At 48.6% G+C, this 24722-nt stretch overlaps 3 protein-coding genes across 8 annotated transcripts in view; all 3 read right to left on the bottom strand.

Moving 5' to 3' along the window:
* SRRM1 (serine and arginine repetitive matrix 1) overlaps window positions 1-3272 on the bottom strand; it is a 16989-nt gene extending 13717 nt beyond the window's left edge. For all 5 annotated transcript variants that reach the window (XM_030290261.4, XM_032752498.3, XM_030290263.4 and 2 more), the window contains exons 1-2: window positions 3120-3272; window positions 632-721 (exon numbers count right to left, since the gene is read on the bottom strand). In XM_030290261.4, coding sequence (XP_030146121.2) covers window positions 632-721; window positions 3120-3140 — 111 coding nt within the window. In that variant the 5' untranslated portion in view covers window positions 3141-3272. The remainder of the gene's footprint in view (window positions 1-631; window positions 722-3119) is intronic.
* A 2543-nt stretch (window positions 3273-5815) lies between these two features.
* NCMAP (non-compact myelin associated protein) lies at window positions 5816-12342 on the bottom strand. The gene is made up of 4 exons (XM_030290260.4): window positions 12115-12342; window positions 7270-7364; window positions 7056-7140; window positions 5816-6629 (listed from the first exon to the last, which is right to left on the bottom strand). The coding sequence occupies exons 2-4, from the start codon at window positions 7352-7354 to the stop codon at window positions 6488-6490; spliced, it is 312 nt and encodes a 103-aa protein (XP_030146120.2). The 5' UTR covers window positions 7355-7364; window positions 12115-12342; the 3' UTR covers window positions 5816-6487.
* A 3251-nt stretch (window positions 12343-15593) lies between these two features.
* Window positions 15594-22882, bottom strand: RCAN3 (RCAN family member 3). Of its 2 annotated transcripts, XM_072918037.1 has the most exons (6): window positions 22649-22882; window positions 20795-20885; window positions 19716-19955; window positions 19045-19218; window positions 18407-18572; window positions 15594-17640 (listed from the first exon to the last, which is right to left on the bottom strand). In XM_072918037.1, the coding sequence occupies exons 3-6, from the start codon at window positions 19908-19910 to the stop codon at window positions 17432-17434; spliced, it is 744 nt and encodes a 247-aa protein (XP_072774138.1). In that variant the 5' UTR covers window positions 19911-19955; window positions 20795-20885; window positions 22649-22882; the 3' UTR covers window positions 15594-17431. The 2 variants fall into 2 exon arrangements, with proteins under 2 accessions (XP_072774138.1, XP_002193123.3); XM_002193087.7 differs by lacking the exon at window positions 20795-20885 and having other exon boundaries at window positions 22649-22880.
* Between the last annotated feature and the right edge of the window lie 1840 nt (window positions 22883-24722).

Genomic DNA, 24722 nt, shown 5'->3' with positions numbered 1-24722 from the left:
CCTAGTTTTGTTTCAAATCACTCTGCTGGTGTTCAACAGAGGTTACATTTTGATCAAAGCACACCTTTGGATACTCTTTTATTTCTCTCCTAATATAGACTTCCCTCTCTTGAACAGCTAAAATTAGAACCTAGAGATAATAACAGAAGTCAAAACATTGTTTCTAGTAAACTCTAATATAAAGTACCAGCAGGAGGAGAGAGGGGGAAACCAAAGTGAAACTGGTGTTGTGTAGGATTTATTGGTCACTCCCAAGTAAATGATGAAATTAAATGAATTGAAACTGAATGATAAGGAAGTCTTGATCCAGGCTCACCACTTCCCCTACCAGACTCCAGCAATTTGGGGGGCTGCATTTAAGGATGCTTAGAATTTCAAATTAACCAGTACTTGCTGGAAAGCTGACTTCTTCTGAAGCTGTATGTTACACAAAAGCCTGCTGGTGGTATTTAGTACATCAGGCAGATCACTGATGTCACTGCTCCATTTGATGCTCAAGAGGATATCCCAAATATCCTCCAGTATGGTTTTAAAAGGGAAGACATTCCTCACATTCCTCTGCTCCACCTGATACCCAGCGAATCCACTGAAAACTGGTGAGTTTGACTCCCCATTCCCCCATCCCACTTACCTTCTTTTCTAAGCATTCTGCAAACTTCAACTGCTTCAACAGCTTCTTCTGCTTGTTGCTGAAGCGATTGTCCTGCTCTGCACTGGTTCCCTGGAGCACAGCAAACAACAGTTTCAGCCTGCAGGCCCTTCAACCACCTCCACGGATTATTGTCCCACATGTCTGCACAGTGCACCAGTGAAGCCAATCTGGTTTTTTGTCAATTATTCCTTTCCAGGAGCTTTTCAATTTGAGCTCTTACCAAGGGCTGAGGATTTTGGGTGAGCAGCGCCTGAGCCCCACAGTGACACCTCAATCAAAACCCCCTCTGGCACTGCCCACAAATTAAAGTAGTAGCAGCATCAAACTGCCAGGAAAAGGCTTTATTACTTCCTTTATAAAAGAAATAAAGTGTTTTTCCTCTGTCCAGCAACAAAAATGTGCTGTTTGCTTACAGTGACACCTCTGAGACCTTTGGGAAGCTTCTCTGAGGCAAAGGGAAGTACAAAGAATTCATTTTATTGATCCTGCTCTGTTAAAAGTTCACCAGCTGGCTCCACTTCCATGGACAGGAGCTGTAGGTTAATTCAGTATGGAGGGAAAGGCCTGGAAGTCCAGTTCTGGCAAATTTACTGGCAGAAATTAAACAGAACCAGGCAGGATTAGAGGAGATGGAGGGCTGCATCCAGGCCCTGATGGGCTGCTCATGACTGAGGATAAACCCACAGCTGGGGAAGTTTAGTCTGGAAAGCACCGATGGAAACCAGGGAATATTATACAGGTAATTCTTCATGGAAGAACAGGGTTCAGTGCAAGCAAAAATATGAATTGTCGAGGAATTAAATGGTAATAAAGAAGAGAAACTTCCAAATTTGAAGTTCACTTTGGTCAGAAAGCACTTGGAATTACCAATGTAACACATAGCAAAGTCATCAGTTATTTAAAGGTATCAATCCACTGATATTCCCATTTGCTATTCCAGAACATGGAAATCCTAAAGTCTGACTGTGGCACAGGCACCTCCAGGGATTAAAACTCTTTACAGTATTTGCAGTCTGCTGTGTGGCTCACAAAAACACCACAATACTTGTCAGCTCACTCAACAACTGAATGATCTTTTGGGGTTTTTAAAAATGATTTCACAACCCAGAAAGGAAACTGAAAGGAAGTTTCTTGTTGATAACATGTGGCAAACAGCAAAGGGAACCAAACAGGACAGAGCAAGGGGGCTACAGGAATTTAAAGACAGACAAAAGAAGTTTGCACTGAAATTTCACAAAAATGTGAAGAACTGACAGAATTATAAATAGGAGGTTGCTTGGTATGGGGAATCCAAATTGCTGCTCTGCTGCATTTCTGTCATTTCACATTTGGTTCCCCCTGAACCTGGAATAAAACTGTTCACAGCCCCATTTCAGTGCCATGCTGCTTTGGTTTTTATAAAATGCCACCTTCCACGGGCCAGTTTAAAAGAATATTAGATTTCTAATGCAGAGTTTTCAGCCCCAGTAATCCTGCTGTCAATCACAACTACCTGATTTGTGAACCTTTTAACTTCAACTGTATTAGAACATGTGCAGATTTAATCTGCAATTATTTTTCTCAAGTCAGTCCATGAACACAGAACTGAACTAAGGGAAGGGTTATCTGTTCTGCCTTGCTTTAAAAGCATCCTAGCAGCAGGAAATGAAAATAATATGGGCTGAACAAATAAATGAACCTTGAAATTTAGATTGGTTCTCAAACATTATCATGGAAACCCCCAAAATAAGGTCATTTCAAACAATGGAGGAAAAAGCAGAAAAGAAATAGCCTCTATGTAGGTTTCACGGTCTCTGCAGAAAATGCAGCACAGCTGTAAGACTAGGAAGACACTCAAGGATTAAAAGTAAAATACAAATTTATGAATACATCCTAACTTCTTTTCCGTATAAATACATTTAATTACCTCTAAAAAAAATAATTAAAAATAGGAGCAGGGTTGTTTATTTGCTTTGAACCTGGCCACTAAAGACCGTGGACAGCGCAAACGCCTCAGAGCCCTTCGGCCCCTTCTCCTCCCCCGCGGCTCGTGGGCCGCAGCGGTGACACGGCCCCGCGTGGGTCGGGACCTCCGTGGCCGAGGCCGCTCAGGGCCCCGTGAGGAGCCTGGCCGGGGAGCGCAGCCCCGGGGGCGCGCCCGCGGAGCTTCCCCCGGTGCCCGGAGCCGCTCGATCCCCGCGGAGCCGCTCGATGCCCCCGTGCCGAGTGCGGCCCGGAGCCGCTCGATCCCCCCGCGCCGAGTCCCGCCCGGGCCGCGCCGCCGCGGCCTCTTCCCGCCGCCATTTTCTCCGCGGCGAGGAGCCTGCGCAGGGCGGGGGCGGGGGGGGCACGGCGGCGCCGCGCGGGGCAGCGCGGCTCCAGCGCGGGCCGGCAGCGGGGCCGGGCGGTGCCGGGCGGTGCCGCCGTGCCCCGGCGGTGCCGCCGCGCCGCCCGGCCGCCCCTCAGGGCTCCCCGGGCCGGCACTTACGCGGAAGAACCCGGCGTCCATCTTGGCTCCTCCGCCTCCTCCCGGCCGCGGCGCGCGCTGCCGTCCCGGCGTGCACCGCGCGCCCCCTCAGCCGTGCCGGGGTGTGTGGGGGGGGAAGGTGGGCGGGGCCAGGCGCGCGCTGCGCAGGGTCTCTCCCTCCGCCGCCTGCTGATTGGTGGAGGATGGGCGGGAGCGCGGGAGGCCGGCCAATGAGAGAGCGCAGCTGCTCGCGGGTGAGCGCGTCAAGCGAGTGGCGCTCTCGCGAGATGTTGGCCCCTGCGGCTATTGCCGAGGTCGGTGTCTCGCGAGATTTCAGGTGCCCTCACGGCCGCGGCTCCCTCAGGGATGGCGGCGGGGCTGGGCAGGGCTGTGAGGGCGCAGCCCCTCGGCAACGGCCCCTCGGCTCCGTCCCGGCATAACAGGGGTTCCTGGGCAGGAGACAGGGCTCTGAAGAAGTCACAGAATCCCAGAATATTTAGGATAGGAAAGGAGCTCTGGAGATGTCCCAGCCCAAGCCCTGCCCAGGCGGGGTCACCTGGAGCAGGTGGTACAGGAACACATTCAGGTGGGTTTGGGGTGTCCCCACAGAGGGAGACTCCAGCCCTCCCTGGGCAGCTGTTCCAGGGCTCTGCCACCCTCATGGAAAGAAGTTCTTCCTCGAGTTGAGGTGGAACCTGTTGTGTTTAATTTTATGGCCGTTGCTTCTTGTCCTGTCCCTGAACAGAGTTTGGCACCATCCTCTGACACCCCCTGGGGATATTTTATGGATCTGTGGGATCCCCTCTCAGCCTTCCCTTCTCCAGACTGGCCAGGCCCAGCTCCTGCAGTCTCTCCTCATCAGGGAGATGCTCCAAACCCCAAACCATCTCTGTGGCCTCCCCTGGTCCCCCTCCAGCAGCTCCTTGCCTTTCTTGTCCTGAAGACAAGTCATGGGCTCTCCACGCCATCCCACTCTGGACAAACTGGTGGGACTGGTGTAGGTCACTGATCTCTGTGTGCCTCCTTCTGGGCTGAGTTACAGATGCATTCTTGGGAAATAAATTGGCTGTGGGACTCAGGAATAAAACCCAAGGGAAATTACCATATTTTATTTGCTTGGAGTTGTAACAATCTGAGCCTTGCACGGCCAAGCTTGGAGCAGTGCTTGACTCGGCTGCTCAGCAGCTCTGGGATGAGGGAGTTTAGTAAAGGTGACAGCTGAAGCTGGAATTGCTTTATGTTTTTGTTGAGCACAAAATTAGAATTAGAACCCGTGGGAAGGCAGGAGGACACTAGGTGGAGCTCCGGGCTCTTTGCTGGGATAAGGGGATGGAAATAAGGGGGGAGAGCTGAGTTTTGGGGTCAGGACTTACCCAGCAGTGAAATATTAAACATTTTACCAGAGTATCTGGATCAGTGAAATTCCAGCTGGAGGATCCGACCTGCTGAAGATCCTGTAGAACTTTTAGGAGGAAAAAACCAACCGTTGATTCTTGCAGGACAGGGCCAGCTGAAGGGGAGCTTCCCAAAATTTGTGTGTTTGGAAGTGGAAGCTGGGGGCCAAGTCAGGACAGGGTGGATCAGCCATGAGGCAGCTGATGTTACCAGGGCAGGAGAGTGTGGGATTGTTCCTGGAAAGCTCAAATCCACAGCAAATGGCACAGAACAGGGATTTTTGTTCCTTGAGAAGGTGGTTTTGCTTGCTCAGTGTGAGCTCAGGGTTTTGCTGCCAGGATGGATTGTGGGGCCTCCCAGGAGGTGCCAATGTGAGGCAAATTTTATTGGTATTTGAATTTTTCAGCTGGAGCAATGCTGGTGTGTCCCAACAGCCAGTTCTGCTGCCAATAAGAGTAATTCTGTGAAACTGGAACTGCTTGCAGTAGTTCTGCTTACTCTGCTTGTGAACTGTGTTGGCTGGAAATGAAGCAAATGGAACGTAAACAAAATTTGCCACAAGTAGGTCTGGCTAGGGATGTTAAAAAAAAAAAAACAAAAAAAAAACAAAAAAAAAACAAAAAAAAAACCCAACCAAAACCAGCAGTAAGATGGGCTTATCTTTCCCAGAAATCTTGATTTTGATCCCATGGAACTGCTCAGAGAACGTCCAGAGACAGAAACAGAAAAATTTTTTTTTTTTAATGAGATATTTATTTTTTTTTTTGAAAAAAATTAGATGTGCATCTGCTATCCCTTCTGAATTATTAAATCAATCTTCCCTGCCACAAAAAGTAAGGTAGAGAACCAGGACAAGAGAAATATTTACAAGGAGATTCAGAAACTTCACAAACAGCTGTCTCAATATTTGGTTTGGAATCCAAACCGTGCTCCAGTTTCAGCCAAAAAAGAATATTGCAAAGTAATTGAATTTAGTTTCTGCACAATAAAAATTACCAGTTAGTCAAACTGACCTGCTCAAGAGATCCAAGCTTATTGGAAAAAAGCATGAACTAGAAAATCTCAGACAATCTGGCAGTCAGTGTCTGACAATGGTCTCTGTGTTCCCACCCGTGGGCTGTGAGTGTCCCTGGGAATTCCTTTGTGCCACTGCTGCACACCCCCAGCCCTCACACTCACAAAACAACCTCACTTTGGGTTGGTTTCGAGAATAAAAAAGGCTAAAAATAGTTGGGCTGCACCAGAGAACAAAACCTTGCAGGGTGAGTGGCACACTGGGGCTGCACAGAGCCTCCCAAGCTGATTTTTTTCTATTTCCATGCTTATTTTTTTTTGGTTAAAGAACTCAGATTTTGCGTAAGACAAAGCATTCTAAGCCAGCTCCAGCCATGAACCTGAACTGAGAGTGAAACCCCTCAGACACCGAGCTCCTTCGGAAATTGAGAGTTACAGAGTTTATAGAAAGAGTTTAAAAATACTTGAAAATAAGAAGTAACTTTTTTTTTTCCTCAACCTGTACATATGTGAGCTTAGAAACATGAAGTATGAGTGAAGATAAATATAATTTTGATACCTCCTGTACTACCCATCAGTATAAAATAAGCCACAAACCTCTTGCATGTAACTTGTAACAAACTCGGGTCCAAACTGACTTTGGGGCATGTCCAGACTTCTCCTCCAGTTCATCAGCAGAGCAGAGAGTGTTCAAAGTCTCTGAGGAAGCAGAAGCTCCACAAAACCTGGGCATCTTCTCTTCCTGGTTTATCCAGGATGGGCCTCACTGCCATCCTGATGATTCCTAGACCTTCACCTGTTATTTCAGTCGTAGGAAAAGTGTCCAGACCTCTGGTTTTTCCTCCCAAAGAAAGAACCCAGGGTTCATTTCAGTTTACAGAGAGAATAACAGCTGCTTGCAGTTCCCAGTGCTGCTCTGCTGAGGAGTCCCAGGTCCTTGGGATAACAATTCCATCTCTTCTCTGGCAGGGAGTTCCCAGTTACCTGCTCTGCAGGTGGATGTCCACAGGGATGAAGGTCACCGAGGGCTGCTGGGCCAGGCTGTGGCTGCTGTGCCCCACGGGAGGTGGCACTGCCAGCTTGGAGGCTTTGGGTTCCAGCTCCCGCCGCACTCGCATGCGCCTGGCAAAGGTAAAAGGGGAATTGGCACGTGGGGTGGTCTCTCCTCTCCTCTCCCAGGGTAAGTTTTGGGGAGATTCCCACACAACCCATGCAAACCAAGCCAGGATTTCATCCCAAAGACACCAAAAGTCCTCCCAGAGTATGTGAGCTCTGAATCAAGCTCTCCCTGTGGCAGTCTTGGTGCACAATCAGACCTTCCCTGCATCACCAGGAATCCCTAAAAAGACCTCTCACCATGCAGTCTCCATCAAGGAGCTCTTTGTGCTTCCTGTGCTCCAATCAGAGCACTGACACTGAGAGTCAGTACACTGCAATCAGCACTTCAGTGCTTAGATTCTCCTGGAAATTTTCAGCAGCAAACCCTGAAATGCTCTGCTAGCTGAGAGCAGGGACTTTGGTTCATCCTGGTTTGACATGGCCACATACCTGTTGTATGTTTTCAGGATGAGCAGAACCACTGTGAAAATAATAATTACCCCCACCACGATGGCAGCAATTATTGCTCCAGAACCTGGGAGAGAAGCAGGAAGGGAAAAAAGCCATATTTACAAAGTTGTCGTTGTAGTGTTTGAAGTTTGATAAGTTCAAAGTCCACTTAAAACCAAAAAAAAAAAAGCCACCATCCCACTCCTTTCCTTACTTTGATAGAGATTTTGTTCTTGAGACTTTGTGGTCACATTCACTGAGAGCTGAGTGTTATTGGTCAGTGGCGTGGCCGTCGTCATCTTGAGTGGGCTGCAGAGGGGAAAAAGAGGAGTGTATTCCTAAAATATTAACCATAATTTCACAGTGCTAATTAGGCAACTGCCCAGCAAAGGCTCAGAGCCTGCCAAGTGCAGGTTCACTAAACTGGAATTCTTAATATTTTCATTATGATGGAAACCTGGCCCTGCTAAAGGAATGGAAATTCAAAATTGGTACGGTGGAAATTTTGGTACAATCTTGCTCCACCAGCTAAAATATCCCCTGGTCAGTGTTAATAGGATAAAATAAGATATGAACACAACAATGTATTTCAAATGCTTTGAGATTTTAGATTATCACCTCTGGTTGAGAATCAGATCACTGAGCAAAAGAGTGTGAAGGATTCTGCATTCAGAATTTAGCAATGTCTTGAGGGAAGGGAAAAACTGATCACAGAAAGGTTTAAAAACTCCATTATAAAACCGAATTTAGAGGAGCTTCGTTCATCTATCATGGAGAAGAAAAACCATTTAACCCCTTAACTTGGAGCTCCAAAGGTGTCAGGACAAACACCAGCCCCTGAACAGGGATATTGCAACGTGGCTGTGGCAGGAGGTTGTGAGTTCAGCCCAGTGTCAGCTCAGGTCTGTTATTGGAAGCGGATGAACTTCCAAGGGCACAGCTGAAAACATGCCTGTGTTTTGGTGGGTAAAACTGTGGATCTGGAAAGAGCAGCCGGGATGTTTGCTGGTTTTAAAAGGGTTTTCCAAGTGTCCCTGGAAACCCGAGCCATTAAAGGGCTCCTTCAGCCCGAGAGGGGTGTGAGCACCACTTCAAAGAGCCCTCTGGAACCAGCTCAGCTCCCAGTCCCAGAGCTGAGACACTCCAACTGCTCCTTGAAAAGTAAATTATTCTTCAGCACTTGATATGGAACTGAGTTTCCCACTTCAGATGCTGCTCAGTACAACTCTGGTGCTCCCCTGGGATATTGTGTGGCATGGTAACTTTAATTTTACACAGCACGAGATAAACAATAGCCAGAAATAATTCAGTGGAAGTGAGTTGGTAATAAAAATTAATACCAATTAAAAACCTGCAGAGCAGGTCAGTGAGGAATGAGAGGGGTCAGGAAGCAGCAGGAAGGGAAGTGGTTGGTGTCTGACTGGCATGCAGGATCACAACTGCAAGGGCCACTCTTCAAATACTTCAATCCCCTCAAGTTAAAAGTTTGGTCTTCTTGTTTTAATCTAAAAACCAAAATAACTTTGCCTGTAACTGGGTCATTCTCCTGTGAGTGAATGATTCCTTTGTTTAGCCAAGGCCAAGTTAATTCAGCAACATGAGCATCAGCTGAAATATTTTGTGTTTAGGCTCTGCCCAGCCCTATTGTCCAGCACAGGGTTCACACACACCTCAGAGGGACCTGGGATGCACCAGAGCTCAGGGACAGCTGTTCCTGTCTCCCCACCCATCCTCCCATATGGAAAAAGGTTTTACCAGTGGCAGCAGAGGCTCAAGAGACTCTTCATGAAAAGCTGATCAAGTGTTCTGACTATGGGCATAATTCAGAAAAAGCCACATCCAGCTCTCACCTTGTGGCTCCTGACTAGGGCAGTGCAAAAGCCACACCTGCAGAAGCCCTTTTTCCTTCCTCTGGCTACCAAAATAACAACTCCAAATAAATAAGGCTGGATATTTTAATATTAAGCCATGAAATATTCATTCTTCATGCCTTCCCTCTGGGTCAAACCACCTTGGGAATGGGGAGCTGTTTGTGCATGAGTCACTCAGACCCAAAGAATTTTTATTGTCATAGTGAAACCACCTGTTTATGAAAGGGATTAATTTATCCAGCAGGCTGCACAATCTCAGGTGCAGTTTGAAAACTGCAGCAGGTTGGGATTTTTCTGCTTTGTATAGCAAGTCAAGAGCTGCAAGGTCTGTGTCTCCAGCCAGGGTGGAAGGTGCTGGTCCTGCTCTTACCTGGGAGTCCCAGCTCCATTCCTGCCTGTGAATCAGCAGGTTACACCTGACCAAGCCTCTGCTGCATGAAAGACACAGCAAAACCCAGCAGATCCATGGGAACCTACTGATTTTCAGCCTGGATCCTACTCTGTTCAGAAAAAACATTTGGAAAATCAGGAGTGCTGGATAAAAGCCTTTCAGCAGGGGAGAAGAAGTGGACTTTGATACAAGTAATCACAGGACATTCTTTGTCTATGACACAGGGCTGCACTTCCCCCTGTGCACACACACCTGCCTGGGCTCTCAGAGCCTCTCATTCACCCTCACTCTCCACACTGCTGGTTATTTTTGCATCCCCACATTATGGAGCTGGAAATGTTTCCATAAAGTTCAGCTCTGGGCAGGTTTCCATTTCAAACACCTTGGCAGATACAGGGGATAGGTTGTTCTGGCGAGTGGGAGCAGTGCCCCCTTTTCTAAAGCCTCCCTGCTGCCCCTGCCCTGCTGGGCTGGGTTTGTTTGTGAGGAGATGGGGATCAGAGCTCACCTGTCAGCAGCACCTGCAATTACAGCAGGGGGGCCACGGGGAACAGAGGGGGTTGTTTGAGGGTTTTTCCAGGATGGCTGGGCTCGGAGAGGCAGCTCCCTGCCAGGGAAGGCAGGTGCTGGTTAGGAGGACACAGATTCAGTGCTTTCACCTGGGAAAAGGTGGGGTTTGCTGGCTTGTTCCTGCCCTCACCTTCCCAGCACCCCGGGAACACTGCCAGGGATGGAGGCAAGCTGTGATTTCAGAGAGTAATAAAAACACAGCGTCCTTCAGTGAGACCTGAACATGCCTGGGTTTACCTTGAGAGGCTCCAAAGAGGGAGGAAGAAGGAAAGAAAAGCCCAAGTTCAAAGAGGCCTGAGGCAAACAACCCTCCCTGTGTGAGCCTGAGTGCCCCCATGTCAGGGCAGCACCTTTACATAAGCATTTTCTCAGGTTCTGGCATGAGCTGCCCGGGTTAAGCTGCTGCTAAAACACACATTAAAAGCAGTTCTTTGCCTTGCCAAGACAGAGACAGTGGCACAAACAGTAGGCAGCTCTGGGCAGTAGCAGCACCAGCTAAAAACCCCGCAGTAATTTTACCTGCCTGGTTTATTGAGAGGCACTAAACCCCCCTCAGCTCCCACAGGTGACAGGAAGTGACAACAGGACTCCCAAAAGGAACACCCTCATTTCTAAAGCCATGCCTGGAAATATAAACTTGGTAGACTTTTGTCACTGACTTGTCCAGGAGCAGTGTCTAAACCAGGCTGTGAACTGCACATTGCCCAGTTAGATTTTCTTTAAAGCCAGCAATTAAAGGGTCTTATAAAAACGAGAGAGAGGGGCTTTTTATGCAGGCAGCAGAAGGGGAAATGGCTTCCCACTGCCAGAGGCAGGGTTAGATGGGATATTGGGAAAAACTTCTTCATTGTGAGGGTGATGGGGCCCTGGCACAGGGTGCCCAGAGCAGCTGTGGCTGCCCCTGGATCCCTGGCAGTGCCCAAGGCCAGGCTGGACAGGCTTGGAGCAGCCTGGGACAGTGAAAAGTATCCCTGTCATGGCAGGGGTGGCAATGGATGGGCTTCAAGGTCTTTTCAAGCCCAACCTGTTCTGTGATTCTATATATAAAAAATTCTGTACACAGTACAAAGGATCAACGCAGAAATGCAGCTCCTCTCACTGCACACAGCAGCACAGAGGCAGTCCCAGGAGTTCTTGCCTATGCCAACTTGTTGAATCAGTGAGGCTCCTTCCCCCTCTGCAGAGCCCTGAAGACACACTCAGCAGCTGACACCTCACACTTGCAGCCTTTCGCCACCAGAACCCCTTGGCAAACCCTCAGTGCCCCAATCTGGTACCCACAGAGGGACAATAACTCTGTCAGACTCTGAAGTCACTGGTCTCTGCTCTGCCTGTGTCTCATGGTTTGTAATCACTAAATCAACCCCTCCTGCCACACAGCACAATGCATCCCATCAGTGAAAGCTGTTTACAAAAGCTACGCTTCCTTTAGCAAGGACTTCCCCGGGCATTAAATACATTAATTACCAGGAAAAACCAGAAATCACCATTTAAACCTGTCAGCAGCTTCAGTGTGTTCCCAAATAAAGCAAGCAGTGTAGTTTTGTTCTGTGCTGGAGACACTCAGTGAACTGTAACAATGCTCTGAGCTTTCGAGTTCTTTTCCTGTTAAATATTACTCTGCCAGCTCTTTCCAGCACGCTGCTCAGCAGATTTTCTCAGGAAAAAAGTATAAAAACAAAAAAAAACAAACCCCAAAAAAACCCACCAAAACCAAAAAAAACCCACCAAAAACAAAAACCCAAAGCCACAAACAAATAGCCACCAACAAACCCATATTTATAGTGCCAGGGTTGAATAAGTCAGGACAAGAGATTCAGCGTCCCCAGCGATGAAAGGACACCGCCGGCGATGGAATGAGCTTACAACAACCGCGCGGGCTTCCCTTTCTCCGGGGAGGAAACCGCGCCAGAGCAGTCCCGGTCCCGTCCCTTACGGCTCTCAATTAATGGAACAACTGCTCAAGCACCAGTTGAACAGAAAACCGTGCGAGGACATCTGCTCTCTATTTCTTTCTGGTTTAGAGGTACCGATAAAGAACTCGCGTTTCCCGTGGTTCATTCACAGTGCCTCGCACACAAACCCGGAGTAACCGCGCTGCTTGGACCGGCGGCGGAAAGGAACAGAGGTTTGGGGCAGAAAGGGACAGAGCTTTGGGGCAGAAAGGTTACAATTTTCCCCACTCGCGAGCGGTTCCTACACCCGACCCTCAGCCGGCGCTACTCACGGAGGATGCTGCGGGCTCGGGGCTCCGGCGCTGCCGCAGCGGCTCCCGGCTCCGTCCGCCCGCCGGGGCTGCGGGGCTGCCCCCGCCGGCGCTCCCGCCCCTTCCCCAGCCCGGAGCTGCCGAGCCCAGCCCGGCCCAGCCCCGCTGCTGCCGCGGGGAGCCCGATGCCCGTGCGGCCGGAGCCCCGGCACAGCCCCGCCGCCGCAGGTGCCTCCCCGGGGCCGCCCAGCCCGGCCCGGCGCCGCCTCCCCGGGCCCGTGCGGGGCTGCGGGTGCCCCCGACCCCGCCGGGCAGCGGCTGGGGGGATGGAGGAGTCTGGGATAACGCCCCCGTCTCACAGCGAGTGTTGCCAAGCTTTGGGAGCAGCCCAGTTTCTGCAGTTCTTCGATGCCCAAAGGTCTCCCAGGCTCTTCAGGAGAAGGATCCCAAGCACATCCAGCCCAAAGACAGAATGAGTGGTTTTGTCCACTCGACAGTGGAATCAAAAGGATCAAACTGGAAAGGAGTCCTCACTTTTAACCTGTACTTCGTTGGCTTTATCCTCCAGAGGAGTGTGACCACTGTCCCTGTCTGGATTTTTCCTGTGGACATCGCACTTTAGAAAGGGATCTGTCCCCTGCCTGGGCCTGATGCTGCTCCCTTGGGAAACCAGAAAACCACAGGAACAAGCCACAGCCTCATTCAGGCTCCATTTGTGGTTTAGGGTGGTCGAACTGCTGTGCAGATGTTTGCCCCCATTCTCCATTCCAGCTGCCCCAGCTGCAGCCAGAGCCACATCACCCACCTCCCTTATAATGCAACCTGAAACAGGAGAAAGTCTGCTCCTTACAGAATCCCACCTCCGTATGGACAGCAGCAACAGGGTGGTCCTGATGGTCCATAAACATTTGCAGTGGATTTCTTGGGAAGAACAGAGTCCAGCTGGGCTGAAAAATGGGGTCCTTCCTTACCTTACAGTTCTCCCTTTCCTCCTCCAGAAACATTTGTGCCCTTAACACAGCTCATGCTTCACATTGGTGTCTACCATAGGCTGATTTCTACACAGAACCCACAGAACACAACCACTGAGGCTTTTTCACCAGAAACCAGAGTTTCCAGATCCAATTATTTAGCAAATGTTTTGTACAGCTACAACAACCCACATTAGTCACTTCCACCTCAGTCCCACTGAAGCCCATGCAGCTCCTTAAAACCAGAGACTGAATTCCCAGCAGGGATTACTCACCAATCATTCCAAGGGAATACATTTCATTTGATTGATTTCCTTACTATGACTGTCCCATCCTGCATAAACAAGCAGGAGCACGAGGCTCTCCCGGGAACAGGAGTGGTTTTCCAGCCACAAACCTTCCCTGGGCTGTATCTCTAGAGAGTAGAAGAGGCTTCTTTGAACACTCAGCAACCATTACTGGGAAGAGGTATGAATGTAAGTTAATAAAAATAATTAATAACTCAATTTAAGTAGTACAGGAAGGGAAGCAGCAGCCCCTGTGACTGTCGGGCAGCCCAAGCGAAAGCAAATGTGAGTTCCCAAAGCCTCCATGACAGCAGAGAGGGAGGGTGGGACTTTCCCCAAGGGTTTGTCCCTCACCAGGTCCTAAATTAAGAACCACACACCAGGTTTATACACTATTAAATGTATAAATACATTTGTATAATGTATAAATAAATGCTTATACACTGTTACTATAAAACTCTGCTGTCAACATCAGCGACCCAATTTGCAGGCGCCAACCCTGAGCTTATCCCATTAAAGGAAGACCAAAGGAGACTCTGGGATGCCCCATAAAAACCCGATGAAGCCAATTGACATCAAAGGACAAAACATAGCTCTGAATTAACTCCAGGCTTACTACAGCATTACCAACCCCTAGGAAGTGACCCAGCCTTACAAGGTGTGGAGTCTCACTGAATTTACCATGAAGCAGGTTTGGACTCCTCCTAGAACAGCAGCTCAGCTCCCAGCTCTGCTGGTTAATCTGCAGTTTGCCTGCACTTGGCAGGGCACAGCAGAGCCTGGAGTGGCTCAGTGAGAACAAAGAGGGAACAGGTATCACAGCAGATATCAAGGCCAACTAAAAATTCATTGAGTTTGGAATTTATTGTGAAATCAGGCCCTCCATGCACCCACAGGCTCAGAAATAATTACCAGACCCCCCTGGGAGGGATGAAGGGAGCTGAGGTGACCTTCCCAGCAGGAGGGCACAGCTCAGCCTGGCTGCCCTCCCAGTCCCTGCTCCTGTGCCTGTGATCCCAGCACAGAGCCACAGAGGACGGGAATTGGTTATTTTTATGTTTTATGTAAGAGCAAACCAGACTGCCAGAATGTCTTTCCCACTGCCTCACCCCAATGCTGATGATGGTTGGAATATGTTCCCTTCACCAGGGGAATCAAACATTCCCTCTACAAGCCTGAGCATGCCAAAATTACAGTACAGTGCATGGTTCAGAGCAGGATTTTAACACATTAGGTAACATCTAAAACACAGTGTTTTCTACTTTCTAGGCCCTGCTCTTGTTTTATGGAGCAATCAGACCCAGTGACCCTCCCTGGAACTGTGAGTGATAGCAGGGACAGCTGTGTCACACTCACTCACATCTCAGGGTCAGTACCTACAGGAGGAGAAGTCTTTTATCTTGCTCTGCATTTTCTCCAAGGGGATGAAGCTTGGCTGGGTTCTCTTTCCACACCAGCAATCTCTCCTAGTGAGTTTTACACTGAGTGGAGCACATAAACAAAACCCAGTAAGATTCACAAGCCAGCCTTCTATTCTGGGCTCAAAAGTATCCCTAATCCAAACCCAGACAAAAATGGAAATGAAACCTTTCAGGGAATAAATTAAGCAATTGGAATTTTATGCACAGGGTCTGTCTAGGGGAAGCAGTTCTGTGACAAGGCAGAATGAGGAGCTGCAATCACAGGTTCTCTATTATAAAACCAAAGTACTTCCATAACTCCAGAACACAAAGAAACACCACATGTTTCAGCTGCTGCTCAAGGAGAACATTTTAAAGGAATTTGGGGTATTTATTTATACAAAGTGCAAGCTCAGAAAGGGCTGAGTTGGTGCCTCTGTGCAAGATTGCTGCTAAAAATAGTCCTTACCAGCAGTCAGTGATTAGAAGAAGCAGGTTCTGGTGGGGGGTACTGAATCATGGCATGGAGGGAGTAAAGCAAGCTCCAGCTTCATTTTCAAGGCAGGCTGCCACCCTTGAGTAGTTTTTGTCACCATGGAATGGAGCAGCATCACTTCTGATATTGATCAATGGCTTAATTTAAGCTTTGAAGCCTCTGTTTGGCTCCTCCTTCCCACCCAGAGTGGTCCCTGCAAGTATCCCACATCTCTCCCGTGGGTCCCTGCCACCCCCAGCTCCGAGGCACACGGAGTCCCCATCCCATCTGCCCATTCCAGCGGACACCACCATCACACATCTCACTATGCACCTGGTCCTGCATGGAGCACAGTCCAAATCCCAAGTGTGAATGGCACTGCATTGTTTTATTTGAAGTGTCTTTACACAATGGAAAGTGCTGGAATGTTGTTTCACATTTTACACATTTATACATCAACAACATCACACTTGATTCTCCTTATAAAATAGTTTCTGAAGGTTTTCCACTTACTCCTACTTACAGCAACTTCTACACTGGGGTAGAAATGAAATAATTTAAAAAATAGAAACACCACAGAGAATCCAACCCGGACTTCTGGAATTTCAAAAATCCATAAGCCTGCTGGATAACACAGGTTTTTGTTGGGTTTTTTACCTTTGTTTTAATTCCATGGAACAGTGCGACAGTGAAGCTGGGCTTGGAGTGATTTCAGTAGCTGAAGAAATACATAAATATCACACCTGTGATAGATGGACAAACCCCATTTCCCTTCCTTTTTACTCTGTCCTATTCCCGTCTCTGGAGCAAGGACCTGCCTGCAGGATCCCACTTTGAAGCTGGTGGCAGGAGGGATCCTGAGCAGGCACAAAACGGAGTTGAAAACTTCCACATCCATGAGAATCCCTGCCCATTCCTTTTCCCCCTGCTGTCAGTCAAGTGAAAACGCTTCCGGAAGTTCAAGAAGCACATCAGGTACAACTGAAACACTGAAATGAACCTGAAAAATCTGAATTTCAGAATGATTTCTACACAGGAACATCAGCAGCCTGGTTTGATCACAAATCATTTTATCTTTTTAAATAGAAAAAAAGAAGAATCTGTCTAGACTAAAAAAGTTTGACTATAAAATAGCATAAAAGCATAGGAACAGGTGTTGTTATATGAAGGCATATTTTCCTCCTACTAAAACACTTAACACAAGATCACAAAATCAAAGATCTGTATTCTAAAAGATGCATCCTGGTCTCAGAAACAGCAGATGCTCTGTCAGACACACAGGAGGCCACACAGAGAAAGTCTTCATGAAAAACAGCAAACAAGGGCTGAAACTGCATAAAAACTGGCTAAGCCAGGCAACTGATTGTCTTTGAAAATACAAAACAGACTGGAGAAGTTAACAATTAACCCTTGGATGTTTTAGGTCCTACCAGGACATAACAGTCACTGGATTTATTCAGAGGTGGAGGCCGTCCCAAGGACTGGAGAGGAATAAACATCCCCGGATTGTCAGAGAGGATCACACACACCACACTTAACAGCTGGATCCACATTTCACTCTACCACTGTCATTAGCTCCTAATCAGGGGTCAGTGCACCACCACAGACACCACAGCAGGAGTGTTGGTGAAAAACTCTGAGGTTCTTCCTCTGGTATTCTCCTCCTGCAGTCACCAACCCCCCTGAATTCAGCTCCTCAGTGTATTTGTTCCTCATGTCAAACTACAAACACACAGCTGGTATTTCTGAGAAAAGCAAAGGTTAACCCTCACCTCAGCTGGAAAGGAATCTGAGCATAGAGAGTGCATTTCACTTGTGTTTAACACTAGATTAACTGGAAGCTGTTGGACAGATCAGCTTTTAACTGCTGTACAAGGAACTTGCTGGAACCCACTCGTGACAGGAGGAGATTATTTCAGCACTTGGAACATCACACTGTACAACAGAGAGCAAAGGGCAACATCTTAAAAAACCAAAACACAGTCAGACTCCCTAATTGTCACTATTTCAAGTCAGGTGGATTTGCTACACTCGGGGGGGACTAGTCCCTAAAATTAAAGTGCTTTTCAGAGCATTGGCATCCAAAATCTTGAACATGAGAGACAACTACAAGTCAGATCTGTTGTGACCTATAGCAGCAGCACAGACAGCAACACATGGACTCGCCGGGTGCCTGGAGTTGGTACCACGTGGAGCAGCTCAGCCCTAACAGGGCATTGTCCCCCCCACCTCCAGGGCACACTCGAAGGCTTTGGAGTCACTCAGGATGGTGGGGGGCGGGTCTGGGCGCCGCGTCTGCAGGATCTTCTGTCTGGGGTTCTTGATCTCCTCCTCCTCCTCCGTCTCACTCTCACACACGTGCACAACCACGCTGGGAGTGGAGTCTGTCCCTGCGTGCAGCTCGTACTTCTCCCCTGGGAGCAGCCAGCGAGAGGCAGGTTAGAAAAACCCCCAAGGAAAAGCATTTAGCTCAAAAACACCTTAATAACTGCAACAGCACAACCAAATAATCATTAATTCCCACCCCATCTTTAATGTACTCAACATCCACTCTTCACCAAACCTCTGAAATGCCTTAGAACAGTCCCTGTAGCAGTTGCAGCACACTTTGAATACAATCAATCTTTTAATTGACATTTAGAGGAAGGGAGGGATGTAGAAAACTCCCAGGAAGACATCAGAACACAAGCAGCAAACACATTTCTAAGCGACATCATATATTTCTGTGACATTTGTAAATTAAAAGCTACAACAGCATTTGAGCACATCAAGCCTCCCCATTTCATGCTTTTCACAGAAAGCAAACACCACATTTCCCAGGAAGGCTTAGAAAGAAGTTGATGATTAAACCCAAAAAGTCTATATTGGCATCCAGACATCCTTAATAGCTGGAGCTGCTCGTCTGCAAGAGACTGAACTTCTCATTTCTCTGATTGTTCATTCCTTAATCCTGAGGCTCTGACAAAATTCAATATATGGGTGTGATGGAGCCACTCCCTCACAGTCCAGTCCTGTGCTACACTTTCAATCAATTCAATAATTAAGTAAAGAAACTGATGGATCATTTCATTCAAGTAAGAAACATCACATAAAAGATACTCAGTTTCTTCTCACAGGAAAGGACACTCAATAACCACTTTTGAAGGGAAGAACCAAACAAAAGCAGGTGACTGTCCCTACCTGGCCCCAGCTTGGAGACAGCACAGAGCAGGTCATAATTGATCAGAGGAGTTGCATCTTCACTCTGTTTCCACCCCACTGGGGGAGAGGCAGGGGGAGAAATCAGGAACTGTTTCACAGGTTGTGGAGGAAGGAGGTAGGACTTGTCCCCAGTTTCACCGGACACCTGCAGGCAAAGCCAGGAGACAGAGAGCACAAATATTAATTCCCTTTTATTTGGTTTATTTCCCCACTCATGCACATCCATGCCCTGCACTTAATTCAGCCTAGCTTTAAAAAACAAAATGGGTTCAGCTCTTTGTACAACACCTCAGGGAACTGCTACAGCTCAGAACCCATGCTGGGGCTGCTGCAGGACCTGTGCCAATGCAACAGGGACAAAGCATTTCTTACAAAGAGAATTTGGGACCCTCTTATTTTGTTTCAGCCACTCTGTGTGTCTGGTTTGGTCACTGCACACAGACTCTCCCAGCCAATCTCAGCTCAAGACGAAAACCAAAACTGTACTTTAAAATTTTGACACAGCTATTGTGTAGAACACTAGATGATTTCAGATATTTCCCCCAAATGAAACTCATGGGCAAAGGAGGAATAAAGGAACCAGGACAGAGGTACAAGGTCTCTGTGTCCCACGGTACCTGTGCAAAGTAGAGCTTCAGCTTTTTCCCACTGAACTCGGTCTCGTGCAGCTCTATCCGAGCTCGTGCTGCTGCCTCGGGGTTGCTGAAGTTTATCCTCACCCTCCTGAAGCTCTTGAACAGCTGGAATGTCACCTGCTCATCATAGACTGTGAAAAGTGCTTCAAACCTTTCCTGGAAAGAACAAACATTCTCCAGGTGCAAAATGAACATTCGCACTCCATGACAAGGTATTTTCCTTTACTCTCCTCTTCCAAATCCCATCCATTTCCTGAATCACCTCAACCTGCACATTCCACACCTCCCTCCCTGCTTGTAAATCCACACTCGGGGCAGCACAGCTTTGTCTCACTGGTTACATGTGAATCCCAAGAGCAAACTGATGTGAATGAGCCCAAAAACTCGGAACACACCAAGTGCCACCTAGTGAGAGCTGCTCAGTGCTGCAGATGCACTGCACTGTCACGAAAATCGATTTCATGGTTCTGAAATCCAATTAATAATTTTCAATTATGAAATTCAATTAATTTACCAGCTCTCTGATCCACAAGAGGCCTCATACAGATTTTTTCCCCTCAATTATAATGTGCACAAATACACTGAAAATCCAGTGTATGACACAAAAATGTTCAATGGAACACTGAGAACACCTCACACTCCTTCCCCCTTACCTTCTCCTCCTGTACCTCGAACACGGCCTCGTGAACACTGCAAGCAAAGAGTGAGGTAGGCAAGTCACTGAAATCCATCATCTCTTCCAAATCCTCTTCATTTTCTCCAAAAATCATCTGCTCCTCCTCCTCCTGGTCGCTGCTGTACAGGTCTGACTGGCTGTCGCTCCAGGACTTCATGGAATCCCTGAGCATCCTTCCCCCCCAGCAGCTCCTCAGGTGCCAGCTTCCAGCAAGGCCCTGCCAGCCAAAAACCCAGAGCCAGATGTGAGGATACCACAGCTTCCTGCCCACACTGGTACAGGCAAATCATTTCACAAAGAACAGGAATCCACACGGAATTTTTTCTGTCCCTCACGAATCAGCAGCACCACGTGCCCCTGCTGAGGATGGAGGGAGGACTCTGCTGCTCCATCAAAAGGAAGATAAAGTCACCCCATCAAGAAACTGCAATTTCTCCTCCCTTTACTCTGACAGGAATCCAAAATGACAGCACTGCTCTAGACGATTTTCTCCATGACACACTTTACAGTGAGCAACATTTTCTTGTTTAATAATTAAAACCATTTCCTGGGTAATCAGAGCAGTCCTCTGGTATCTGAAAAAATAACTTTATTTCATCAATGAGAGCACGTGGACAAAGTTAAATAATCTCTCCAAAATCTAAAATCTCCTGATGTAAGGAAATGTCCTTTTCCTACACCCTTCCCATAGGTAGGAGTACTTACAAGAGTAGACACATCAAGGAAGACAAAAAATGCAAAGAAGCAAGAGACTAAATAAAAAACATCAGGGAGAGTATTTTTTATACAATAGAAAAGATTTTACTGGAGTAGACGTTCTACCACCCATCCCTGCAAAACTCCTGAGGTGAGCACACTGCTAGAGAAAAACAGGTAACTGCATCAGATCTGGGTTTGGAAAGAGTGATCATTTGTGACACAACACTAAAAGAAGGTAGCAAATACATGATATTTCATTGGCAACGATCTCACTTGAATATTTGCCTAATGAGGGGGGATTAACTGGGTTAATGACAGTGACGCCCCAGTCACACCATCCCAAACCCATGCACACACCTGGAGATCTCAATTCTGCTGCCCAGCATGGCAGGAAGGATGGAGATTTGGGAGAACAGGCAGCTGGTGGAAACCTCAGTTCTTGTGCTTGCTGATTCATGCAAGGAGGGAAGAGAAAAGGAACAAAAATGTGCCAGCATGGTGAAAACAAAAGGCACCATCTGGCTCTGAGGAGATCTGGGCCCATTCAAACAGCACCAGGACAGACACCCACATCCAGCCAAGCTCTGGTGCACTGAGAGCAACATTCCAGCCTTGGCCTGGTTTTGATCCCACATTCCTGAGGGATCAAACCACCCAAGCCACAAGCACTGCTCCCAGCACCTGCTTTTCTGACAGCCCAAAGGACAGGCAGGCCTCCAACAAGGAGTGAGCAGCACTGGCAGAAAGAAAGAAAAGGAGAGTTTGGAAAGTAAACTCAAATACTTGGATGAATGGTGAATCAAACATGGAGTGAGGAACACAGAAAGCAACTGGAGATTTGGTCAAGTTGAGGCTATAGAAGCTACTGCAATTATTTTGTATTTATTTTTTAAATTAAGATTTCATCACAGTTCTGTTGTTTTTAATCATAAACTTCATGGTTAATTCTATTTCTTTTCTCAGATAACTGATTCTTCATTACTTCACCCAAATCAGTTCAAAACACCTGATGACTGAGCAAGGCAAAAATCTCCAACAGCCCCCTGAAATCAGGATGAGACGGGTGAGACCCAGGTATGAATATTAATTAAGAAGTACAGTGAGTAAAAGCCCTGTGAGAAGTGTTATTTGAACAGATTGGCTACAACTATTTACTGTGCAATTATTAGAAAGCATCAAAATCAGAAGATGGACACTCCAAACTTGACAGGTACAGGAATGTGATTATCAATGCAACAGCCAAACTGCTCTGCTTTAGGAAAAAGGGAATTTCTTCACTTAGCTCTTTGGAAAGGTGAGAGATTCCTATTTATAAATAGTTTGATGTGAATGGAGATATGCAAATCTAAGTTATTACATAGTATTTATTTATCATAGTATTAACAGCAATAGAATTGTAAGCAATGTCATTACAATACTTATTAGCAAACTATTGGATTATCACTTACTTCCTCATAGATTTCAGATTAAACAACACAATTTAGAGGATCCCAAGAACTAAAGCCACTGGGATCAGACCTTTCACTAAGTCCTTTCTCTGAGCATTAACACCTGCTTATCATTCAAATACCAGCTGACAGGGAAATGCTTATAAACAAACTCCCCAACTTCATGGAAGGCTAAAAATCATCTGACATGAAAGCAAAGCAGCTCCTGCCATGGGGAGCTGTAGCTCTTCACCGGCACAGGCAGCACCGGGGAGTTTTCCTCGGCATCCTCTGGAGCAGCAGCTCATTCACAGTCACATCCCACCGCTCAAGGAATGTCAGGGCTGGGAACGGCGTGGCAATTTCCACAGGAACAGTTAAATCTGCTCTGACAGGGAGCACACAGGAAAAAATCCTTCCCTGGGAGGGTGGGGATGCCCAGAGCAGCTGTGGCTGCCCTGATCCCTGGCAGTGCCCAAGGCCAGGCTGGCCAGGGCTTGGAGCAGCCTGGGACAGTGGGAGGGGTCCCTGCCATGGCACTGGATGGGCTCTAAGCCTTCCCACGCAAACCACGATCCCAAACCCTGGGGCTGATCCCGCAGACCCCACGGAGCTGCCCTGGCCGGAGCCTTGGCTGCGAATATTCTTGAATTCAAACCCGCAAACGCTCGATGCGCGCCCTGAGAGAGGATGAAAACAACTTCCCCACCCGCACCCGCGGCACGGCCCGGCCCGGCCCGACCCGACCCGGGGGCGGCTCCGGCGGAGCCGCGGCTCTGCTCACCTGCGGACGGGTCTGCTGCGGGGCGGCGGGGACGCGCGGTGTCCGTGAGGGGCGGCGGGGACGCGCGGTGTCCGTGAGGGGCGGCGGGGACGCGCAGGGTCCGTGAGGGGCGGCGGGGACGCGCGGTGTCCGTGAGGGGCGGCGGGGACGCGCAGGGTCCGTGAGCGCGCAGTGTCCGTGAGGGGCGGCGGGAGCGCGCAGGGTCCGTCAGAGGCACCGGGAGCGCACCGGGAGCGCGCGCGGCGCCCGCGGGTCCCGGGGCGGGGCGGTGGCGGCGGGAACGCGCCTGCGCGCGCGTCCCCCCCCTCCCCCGGGAGCTGAGGGTGTGTGAGGGGGGTCGGTGACCCGGATGGAGAGAGGGAGGGAGGGATGAGGGGAAGGAGGAGAGAGGGAAGGAGTCAGGGATGAGGGGAAGGCAGACGGAGCGGGCAGGGAGGCAGCCGGGGCTCTGCATGCCCGGTCCCGCTCAGGGGTCGCGGCGGGTCGGGTCCCCTGAGGGGCAGGCCCGGCCCCGCCGCCGCCTGCCCCGGGACGCTCCGCGCGGTGTTCGTGTGGCACGGAGCCTGCCCCGGGGAGGCGGCGGGGACACACATTCCCCAGGGTCCCGTGGGAATGGCTGAGCGCGGAGCGATGAGAATTTATTTGAAAATGCTGCAAATCGCCCTCGGAGCAGCTTCCGGACGAGGGGTTGGCGGCTGCTGAGGAGGAAGGAGCTGCCCAGAGCAGCTGTGGCTGCCCCTGGATCCCTGGCAGTGCCCAAGGCCGGGTTGGACAGGGCTTGGAGCACCTGGGACAGTGGGAGGGGTCCCTGTCATGGCAAGGGTGGCACTGGATGGCCTTTAAGGTCCCTTCCACCTCAAACCATTCCGGGATTCTTTGATTCTTCCCCTGACATTCAGCGGGATGGCTCTGCCATCAGCCTCGGCCAGCTGCCAGCTGGGAACAGTGACAGTTTGTGTCCTCCTCAGAGTAAATCGCAGCTTAATCCAGCCATGAGATGGTTTCAGACAGCCATCATCTGAGCTGGGTGATACATCTGTGCCTGTGCACATTTACCTCTATAAAGATAGCACAAACCAACACCCTTGCTTTGGTTTTTCACAAAAAACCCACACAAAACTATTGACTTTCACTGACACTAATATTGAGTTCAACAGCTTCAGCCTCACTTGGAAATAGAGAAGACAGCGTGTGTTGGTGATAGAAGTAGTGAAATTTCTGTGGCTGAAATATTTTCTTTTAAATTTCAGAAACAGACACAGAGATGCTGAGCTTCTCCACCAGGGGATTTGTCCACTCTTTCCCATAAGAAAGCAGCCCAGCAGATGTCACCTTAGGAAGGTAGGATCAGTCTCCCCTGTCCAGGTAAAGGCATTCTGCAATTTAGATACAGCGCAAATTCAGGTGGTAACAGGGTACTGTCCATCTTCAGCCCTCCCTTGCTGCAGTCTCCTGCTTTATCGATTCGATACCACATTTTCCTCCCTGGCCAACAATAGATTCTGCTCTAATACCACTAACTGCAACATTTGTGTCCACTTCAGTGGCATTTAAAATTATCTGTCTCTTGCAATAACACCTCGTTTGTAGCACTGCTGTAACACTCCTGACATCGATGGCACATCTTTGTATCAGCACTTAGAACACCTGTAGTGTAACCCACAAACCCTTGAATGGTGGATGTTAACAAAGTAGTACCACTTTTATCAGAAATTCTGGGGATTAGGGAATGCAGGGATTCAGTGAAGTGCGGCTCTAACCCCAAAGCTGCCCTGGGGTTGTTTGTCTTTTCTCCCTTTGTGGTTTGGGACCCCAAGAGATACATTTAATTAAAAATATCCTGAGGGTTATCCTCTGCTTCTCCCCATGGACTGTAAACCCATCTGGTGAGTGTTAATTAGGTTGGCAAGCAGTCGATTAAGCTAAATTGCCACTTTTCTGTATCTCTTACTGCAGTCCCTGTGTCCCAGACAGGGTGGCCTGTGCCTGAGGGATGACACCTGCCACAGCTGCATTCCCAGCTATTCTCAGGGGGCTTGGACTTGTCAGAGAAGCTCAGCTTCAGTAAAAACAT

Source organism: Taeniopygia guttata, chromosome 23 (genome assembly GCF_048771995.1).
Source record: "Taeniopygia guttata chromosome 23, bTaeGut7.mat, whole genome shotgun sequence".
In the NCBI taxonomy this organism is placed as follows: Eukaryota; Metazoa; Chordata; class Aves; order Passeriformes; family Estrildidae; genus Taeniopygia; species Taeniopygia guttata.
The sequence above is the reverse complement of the archived record's forward strand: the minus strand, read 5'-3'. Positions and strand labels throughout refer to the sequence as shown.